Consider the following 9,079-nt stretch of genomic DNA (forward strand, 5'->3'; position numbering starts at 1 on the left):
GAGCCGCTGGCACTCCCACCTGGCACTAGCACCAGGGCCCGCTTGCCCTGAGCAAGGAAGGCACCCAGTGGGACCCGGCTCTGGAGCAGAGCAGGAGAGTCGCCCTGGGTTGCTGTGGGCGGGACTGGAGCTTCTGACTGACTGCCCTGCCAGGCTGAGCCCCCGTGGGGACTGTCCTTTCTGCCAAGCCTGGGCAAGGGGCCGAAGTAGGAGCACTGGGTTCCACTAGGGCATCCCGTCTGCCCAGGAGAAGCTGCCCTGCCCAGTTATATGGATGGTGCCTACAGGGGAGACTGAGGCAGAGAGAGGACGTGCAGTCCTCACAGTCCTGGATCCAGATCTAGTCCCCTGGTTTGGCCCCGTGCACAGCACTGTCTGGGATCAGGGGATCTTTGGTCCTTGAGGATCTGCCATATTCTACTGGGACTGCCAACTTGGTGGCTTCAAGGCTGTGCCTTTTAGCCCCCTTCTGGCATCCATTGTTCTTTTTTTTTTTGGAGAGGTTTTTTCGCTATAGGGCGCGTGCGCTAGCCAGACAGACAGAGAGAGACATAGAGACAGAAAGCGAGAAATCACCCCCCAGGGGGGATGGTCACGCCGCAATCCCTTCTCCATTCTCCTCTCGGGATCTTGGGCACGCACGCACACGCGCCCGGCGTGAGTTTTAAGCCACCGGGTCCGGGACGCGAACCGCGGTCGACTATGTGGGAGTCCAGCGACATAGCCATTACGCTAACTGCTGGTTCCCAACATCCATTGTTCTTTTGGAAAGTCCTACTACCATTTTCTGCTGGATTTGGACAACTCCCTCCCCTGCACTTCTGAAGCCCACAGCCACCTGGCACAGCCAGAACTAGCCAGCAGGGGAGGCTTCCTGGAAAAGGTGGTGTTGGAGTCAGACCCGTATGGGGTGGGGGTGGCTGATGGCGCTTGTTCTCCAGCGGACACTGTGCAAGCCCTCCTGAGCACCCAGGTCAGGGCTTCGGGGTCTCCTTCCGAGTGGACAGAGCTGTGCCCTAATTAGGCCCTTTCTGGCCCCTGAGCCCTGGGAGAGGCCCGGGCTGACTCCTACCTCTAAGTGAGGAGAGGTGAAAGGGCCTGGCCAGAAGTGGGAGGAGTTGAGGGAGGAGATGGGCCCAGCCCCTTTCAGCCCTGTCTCCACTGGAGTCATCCTAGGAATCAGGAGGTTGGCACTTTGTGGCATTTGCTACCTGTCCCCACTCAAACGCCAGTGCTGTGCTCTGGCTGCTGACCCTGCAGAGCTGTGGGAACCTCTGGACATGACGGGGAAGCCCAGGCCTTGGAAGGAGAGCAGTCTCTGCTGTCCCTCCTGCCTCCGGCCCGGGGCTCCTCTCTAAGGACAAGCGAGGGCCTGGAGGTGGGAGTCTACCCCTGTTCTAGCCTGGCACAGTCTTTGAAGGGAAGGGTCACCCTGCCACTGAGCTTCTCTGCTGACACCAGATGACAAGAGTAAACTCAAGTGGACAGGATTCCACTGAGAATCCTGTAGATCTTCCCTGCAGGGGCCAGGCGTGGCCCACCATTGGTGATGCATCAGAGGCTGTAGATACCATGTCCTGCAGCCTGACGTCTCTCTCTGGCCCCACCTCCCAGGGACAGTGCCTGGGATCCCTGAGCAGAGGTGGGGATACTTCCCACCATAGCCAGCCCTGGACACGGAGGCATCTGCTCTTGCTTGTGTGGGGAGCCCCTGGCATGGGAACCCCATGGTAGGCTTTTTAGTCCTTTCCTGGGCACACCTTTCCTCTGGCTACTGAGGGTCAAGACTGGAGAGGAGCCTTGCACGGCCTCTGCTCGGTCCTCTCGGCCATCATGCTCTTGAGGCAGCAGGGCAGGAGCTTCTGCAGGGCTTGCCCCGGGGCTGGTGGTTCACCTGCTCCCTGTCCGTTCCAGCCAGACTGGCCATACCACTGTCCATGGGAGTTTCAGGGCGGATACTGCTAAGGCTGCCTGGTCCCAGAGTCCCACCCAGGAACTCTGGGGGCACGTGGACTACCTGGCAGGAAGCATAGAGGTGCAACTTCTGAGCCTGCGCCCATCAGAGCCGGGTGCAGGTGAGGTGGGATGGTCAGGACCTGCTGCTTGCCCTCCAGGTGGTCCCCTGGCAGGAGTGAGGAGGGTATGGGTGCAAGTGCCAGTCAGGCACACACTTGTGGGTCTGTATCTATTGGCGGCTGGGGCACTTTGGGACAGGCAAACAGAATACCCCAGAAATAAACTTGGCCCATGGTTGCGACAGTTCTGGGGATGAAGGGAGCCAGTGTTTCCTGCGGGCCGCTATGTGTGAGGCTCTGTGCTGGGCGGGAGTGTGCGGACTGCGGTGAGGACAGGAGGCTGGGAAAGGCCATGCAGTTCCCCTCCTGCCTTCATTAAACTAAGCAGTACCCCAGGAGGTGCCCAGCGCCACCACCTCACAGCCCAGATCCGCCTCTGCCAGGTGACTGTTCTGAGCCTCGGTTTCCCCGTCTGTCAGATGGCGGTCATCCCAGTGTCTCGTGGTGTCATTCTGAGGGTCAGACGAGGTGACTGCTCTACGGAAGAAAGCTCTGCCTCCGGTGTGGCATGGACGTGCTGTTCTCGCTGCCGTGAGCCTGCCAGCGTGTTGGCATTGCTCATTTCCTGGTTTAGTCCCTCTGCCCCCAGGACTTGGACTGGAGCCAGTAGTCCCACTGTCCACTTTGTCCCCAGCTCCCACCTCGGGCTGGCTTGTTGGTGCTGAGCAGTGGGCCTGGTGGGGGTCTCTGATCAGCGGTGACACCTGTAGCATCTCCACAGCTGGCCTGGCTGATCCTGCTTGTAAGGAGCTCCTGGGGCCTACCCTTCAGGCAGCCAGGAAGGCTCCTTGGAGAGAGGAGGCTTTGAGGGTACCCATAGCATGTCCACGGCTCCCCGAGGCCTCGGGGGGAGCTGAGGAGGAGACCCAGATGCCCATCACACAGACGTGTGCCTGGCCATGGCCGAGGCTGCAGGTGCTCTGGTACCTAAGCAGGCCCTGGGGACATAGTGAGGGTCATTTTCAGAGCTAGGCAAGGCAACACCGGGCCAACCCGTTGGGGCCCTGGCAGCACCAGGATGTATAGGGAGTGCTGACATTGGGCTGGGGGTTCTCCTCTGACCCCATCCTCTGGGATGAGTAAGCCCCAGAGGGCCTTCCTAGGTTTTCTGGGGTCACTGCACTGCCCGCCCTGCCCCCTGGCAGGACATGGGCGCCTGGGGATGGACATGGCCTCCCTGCTCAGCCCCATCCACTCAGTAGACACTTGCTTATCACTCTACCTGTCAGTTTGGGAGGGAGGAGCTGGGTGCTCAGAGAGACTACGGGACTTGCCCAAGGTCACACAGCCTGGGAGGGAGACTCAGGCCCAGGTCTGGGTCATAGCTGCTACTTAGTGATGACATAGCTAAGAGAAAGAAGGATCGATGTGACCTGGGGGAGCAGCTGGGGAGGCACAGAGGCCCAGAGGGGTGGGTGTTTGGTCAGCGGAGCAGTTGCTGGGGCACCAGCAGTGCTCAGGAGAGGCTGCCGCAGGGGCTGACGCAGGCAGCTGAGCTCCTGGTGCCAGGCGCCCCGTGCCACGTGCCCAGCCAGCGAGGTGCTTCCCAGGCTGGCTCCGGCTGCCCCAGACTACACAGTCGCACCCCCAGTTGGCCGCCGGAGCTAAGTGAGCTCATGCCGTGGGGTGGGAGGACGGCCACCCTGGGCGGCTACCCTGGGCGGCCGGAGGCCCCAGTAGCTCACCTGGGCCAGACAGACCCTTCTCCCTTTCTGTCCCCCACTGGACCTTGTCTTTGCGGAGCCCTCCAGCCTCCCTGGTGCCCTGCCCTGCTGGGTGGAGCCTCCACTCCACCAGCTTTCCTTGGCTGTCCTTCTAAGAGGTGAAGGGCCCTGAGGGGCAGTCCCCTCCATCTGCACCCCCACGCCCCTCTGACTCGGCTCGAGGGGAATTTTCCTGTGACTCACTCTGCTGGCACTTCCTGTGGTCACCAGGGCAGGGGCAGGGGGGACCCAGCGGGGCGGGTTCTGTGTTCTGGGGTCACTGGGGGGAGGGTGGGCCTGCTGTCCCGCCCCCTGACGGTCTGTGATTCCCGGAGGCAGGCTGCAGACCATATTTGGAAAATTTGCTTTTCTTGCTAGCAGCCTGGGAACAGGGGCCAGGAGCCCTGGTGGGCTGCAAGGCAGCCCCCACCACTGCCTGCTCCTTCCCGGAGCTCCGGCCTCTGGCCCTGGGACCTATTGCTGTCACAGCCATTGTCCCGTCCTACCCCAGAGCCCAGGAGGCAGTACACTGTTTTCTTTTTAGGATGTGTATTTTTTCAACCTCAAAGCAAGAAATGTGCGTTGATGGCAAATTGAAATGTTCTGGAACCGAAGACGAGAAAGTATCCCCTGTTGTTTTCAACATTACCAATGCTATTGGGATCCTCTCCCAGTTGTAAAGTTCAAATGACGGTCCACTGTGGTATAGATGCTTCAGTGCGAGGCTTTTTTTTTTAGCTTTATTTATTTTATTGATCTATTTTAATTTGACTAAAGAGGGACAGTGTGTGTGTGTGTGTGTGTGTGTGTGTGTGTGTGAGAGAGAGAGAGAGAGAGAGAGAGAAAGAGAGAGAGAAAGCAAGCTGCCAGGTTCAGGACCCGAACCATGGTCGGCCATGTGGGAGTCCAGCACCCTTAACCACCACGCCACCGACAGCCCTGCTTCAGTGTGATTTTGATTCCAGTGTAATCGTGGTGTGTAGGGCTGTGGTCACTAGAGCCTGGAGGCCATGCCCTTGTCGGTGCTCCCCTTGGCAGGGGTGCTTCCGCCTGGGCTCTGCCCCTGCACTGCCCGTCTGCACAGTGCCTTCCCGGGGCCATCTCCTTCTTGGCTCCCAACTCTCTGGCCCTTTCTAGGCCTGGAGACTCTGAGCTGCTGGGAGAAACAGACTCCCAACCGCTGCTCCCTGGGCTCACAGGCAGCCCGGGGGGTGCTGCCTGCCAGGGCTCTCCCCAGGCCTCCCCCAGTGTGCCCCATGCTTGCAGGCGTAATGCTCAGTGTGGCAGCTGGGGACACCAGCTGGGGGGCTCTGAGGGAGCGCCCAGAGGGCTGCTTTGTGTCCCAGCTGCTGGTATGGAGGAAGAAGAGGGCCCTCAGAAGGGGGCGCTTAGGACTAGGATAGGGCCTGCTCGCTCTGCTCTGCCCAGGGCCAAGGCGCACTCGGGACTAGGACGGGGCCTCCCCGCTCTGCTCTGCCCAGGGCCAAGGCGCACTCCCTGTTTCTGCCCAAGGTGCCTTGGCCCTTCCTTCCGCCTGGAATTCCAGGTCCTGTTTGAGTCCTTGGAGATGGAGTCCAGAGGATGGGCCCTAGCAGGGAAGGCCGCACAACCAGCGGGGCCCAGAGCCCACTTCCCTTTTCTACTCAAGGTCTAGACCAGCTGCATGTTCTTGGGTCCCAAGAGACTCAGAGGAGGGACCTTGCAGGGCAGCCTAGCTGGCCTGGCACTGTCCTCTGAAACCTGACTTCCCTGTGTGAAGCCTGGGCCAGGCTGCAGTAGATGCAGGAACCCCTCCCCTCCTTCCATCCTCTGAGACCGATCAGAATCCTCCAGCTGGGGCCTTTGGACCCAGCCTCAGCCTGGCACCTGGCCTAGGGAGCAGAGCAGTGGTGGCAGGACCATCAGGGTCTGCCGGACCCTGGCTGCCCCATGTAGTCCCCGCCGGCCCCTCCATGCCCCACACAGGTGCCCGACCCATGGGCGGTGGGGCACTACCCTGCCTAGCCAGGGTTGCTGACCATAGGAGGACCAGTGCAGTGCCCACGTCCAGGGTGGCTGTGAGAACCAACAGGAGCCCATGTAAAGGGCCGGGTGCCTCTGTCCTCCTCTGGCTGTCTTCTGTACATGCGAGATCCCGTTTTTCTTCTGCCTTATTTCCCCACTGTCCCTAAGCTTGGCTCCTCCCTCCGAAGCACCCATGCTGAGGTAGTGCATCTTCCCAGCACGCCGGGCCTTTTCTGGAGTTTGGAACATTCTCGAGTGGGTGCTGCCTGCAGTCTCCTTATTCTGACCCAATCTTTACCAGCTCCTGGCCCCTGTGCGCAACCCAGGTGGCCCCTGGTCGTGACGGGCAAGCATTCTGGTGCTGCTGAGGTCGGTGGGCCCCTCGGTGCTCCAGCCAGCACCACCCAGGGTGCCACTACCCCAGACACTAGGACACCCTGTGGCCATGCGTGGGGTCTCGGGGGTGCTCCAGCCTGGGATCTGTGCTAGCTGGGACTGGGCCTTTGCACGTAGTCCTCGGCCGTCGCCTCCTGTCTCGGGGCGTCCTCCCTGCTCTGAGGTTCCTTCTGTCAGTGCGCTCCTTTCCTGTTGCTGTGCAGACTCCTCCATGTTCTGGGTCAGTTGTTCTTGTCACTTGGTCTCTGGCTTCAAGTTGCTCCTTGTCTCAGGATTCTGCCCCACGCTGAAGCCAAAGCATCGGATTTTGTCGTTGTTGACTTGTGGTTTACATTTTTAGGGTCTTTGCTTTGGGGCTTTGTTTCATGGTATTTTCCTACCTTAACATCACTGACCTATTCCAGTTGTTTTCTTTTCTTTGCTCCTTTACATGTTTTGTTGTTTTGATGAGAGAATGTGGGAGGGAAGGAAAGGGGCTTCCTAGTTACTTTGTTTTCACTGTTTTCTTTCTTCACAGTGGAGCACATGCACATGCGTCTGGGGCACCATCCACGGGTCAGGTCACTCTGTGAGCCCCTTTCTCCAGTGAGAGAGGTATTCTTGACAGTCTCACCATGTCACTGTCCTCCTGTCCCAGTCTCCCAGTCACCAAAGACCACAGGCCAGTGCCACCACACCAGAACCGAGCCTGGCCTCCCATGCAGCCTGCTGAAGCTGGGCCTGTTAGTGGTCAGCTGCTGCTGTTTATACGAGAGGCCATGGTCCAAACCAGCTGTGTCTCGGCAGCAGCTGAGTTCTCCCAGTGGCCTGTCCTTTCCCCATCACTTTGTGGTCCCACCTGTGTCGTCTGCCAGGTGCTCACAGAGAGCAGGCCCTTCCTGGGCTTGGCCCTGTCTGCTGGTCCCTGCACCTGCTCCTGTTTCCCCCCGGCCCCCCAGCTGCAGCACACCCCTGGGCCAGGAAGGGCTGTCCCTTCGCTGTCCGCTTTTAGAATCGACTGCTTACTCACGGACCTCTGTTCTTCCATTTAATTTTAGTTAAGTTTCTCCCTGCCTCCCTCACAAAAAAAAAAAAGTCCTAGAAGCAGCCTGGTGGCACAGTAGGTGGCAAACTGAACTGCAGTGCTGGAAGTCATTTGGCAGATGATAGGTGTGGGTCCCTAGGTCGGCCTGAGCACAGTCCAGGCAGGTGTGCAGAGATCTCACTGGAGGACTGTGGGAAGGGAGTCATGGCATGACAAGACCCTGTCAGAGATTCTTTCTCTCTCTCTATAATGAGTTTATTTATTTTAAAATAATTGTTTATTTAATTTTATTTATTATTATTATTTTTTTTTTAATTTGACCAGAGAGAGCGAGAGAAATTTGAGAAAGCAAGCTACCAGGTCCGGGACTTGAACTGCAGTTGCCCATGTGAGACTCCAGCAACTTAAACCACCTTGCCACCTGCTGGCCTCTCCTGTGAATTTTTGAGAGAGTCTTACTATTTTATTGTAGTTGCTAGGGAACCACCTAAGGAAGCCTGGACAAATGGGCTTTCTGAGCCTTAACTCATCCCACCGTGAACTCAGCACGCGCCTCTCCTGACCCCGTGCTCCCTTGCGTGCTTGGGCACTGCACCATGCTCTTCACCGAGGTCTGGTGCCGTCTCTGCGCGACTAAGTCCTGATCACCTCTAGCTTTTGTCGTGTGTGATGTCTTGTCTTTTTTTTATCCCTTTTTTAAATTTAACTTTATTTATTTATCTTATTTATTTTTAATTTTGACCAGAGAGGGACAGAGTGAGGGCCAGAGAGAGAGAGGGAGAGGGAAAGTGGGAAAGCAAGCTGCCAGGTACGGGACTCAAACCACGATCACTCATGTAGGAGTCCAGTGCCCTCAACCACCACGCCACCTGCCAGCCCCTCGTGTGTGATGTCTTTTCTGTGATGTTCCTCATCAGCAGTTCTGGTCGTAGGGTCTTTCACGTAGGCAGTTGTATGGTCTGCAGACGGCCCTTTTGTCCATGTGGGTGCACGCCCGCCTATTTCTCCCTCCATTTCCTCCTCACGGTAAATCGCACCGGCCGGGGCGCCAGGACCGCGTTGGGCTGCAGAGTGTGCATCCTGTTTTCCTCCCAGCCCTGGGAGAAGGGGTTTGAAATTCTCCACTGATTATTCGTATTTCGGTAGATGGACTTTCATTAAGTGAAAGAAGCTCCCTTTAAGGTATATGTGATTCAATGTAATATAAACAAGGTTATGATGATAATAAATAAATAAATAGTTGTTTTTTTTTTTAAAAGAGGAAGCTCCCTTTCATCCTTCCTGTGTGTATCCTAAGGAGCCGTGTTTTGTCCACTTACTTCCTGGCCTCCCATAGCTGTCCACTCACCGCTTGACCATGGTGGACCACTACCCTCCCTGTGTGGGTCCAGGTTGTGGTGTGGCTCAGATGGTTCTAGGAGGATCTGAGTGCTGTCCTGGACTATTGGTGGCCGCAGTGGAAGGTACTCTCCGGCCCACTTGAAAGAGACACCAGGATCAACTGAACCTCTCATCTGGGGACAGACAGGGCCCCCAGGAGCAAAGGCACCGTATCTCATCAAACCTAAGTCTTTCCAGTGCCTGCTTCCCGACCCCAGAATGGAGGGAACCTGGGTGAGCCCCCAGTCCTCATGCAGTCCATGTCCTCTCTCCCCAGAACGTGCTGGCCAAAGCCCTCTATGACAACGTGGCCGAGTCCCCCGATGAGCTCTCCTTCCGCAAGGGCGACATTATGACGGTGCTGGAGCGCGACACGCAGGGCCTGGACGGCTGGTGGCTCTGCTCACTGCACGGGCGCCAAGGCATCGTGCCCGGGAACCGCCTCAAGATCCTGGTGGGCATGTACGACAAGAAGCCAGCTGGGCCGGGTCCCCCCG

General features: G+C 58.0%; 1 protein-coding gene across 1 annotated transcript in view; it reads left to right on the forward strand.

Moving 5' to 3' along the window:
* Window positions 1-6,707: 6,707 nt before the first annotated feature.
* BCAR1 (BCAR1 scaffold protein, Cas family member) overlaps window positions 6,708-9,079 on the forward strand; it is a gene marked incomplete in the record, with an annotated part of 19,765 nt that continues 17,393 nt past the window's right edge. The window contains 2 exon segments of the mRNA XM_027773502.1: window positions 6,708-6,772; window positions 8,860-9,079. Of these exon segments, the coding sequence (XP_027629303.1) occupies window positions 6,710-6,772; window positions 8,860-9,079 (283 nt within the window).

The sequence above is a fragment of the Tupaia chinensis genome, unplaced genomic scaffold, assembly GCF_000334495.1.
Source record: "Tupaia chinensis unplaced genomic scaffold, TupChi_1.0 Scaffold000355_1, whole genome shotgun sequence".
NCBI lineage: Eukaryota > Metazoa > Chordata > Mammalia > Scandentia > Tupaiidae > Tupaia > Tupaia belangeri.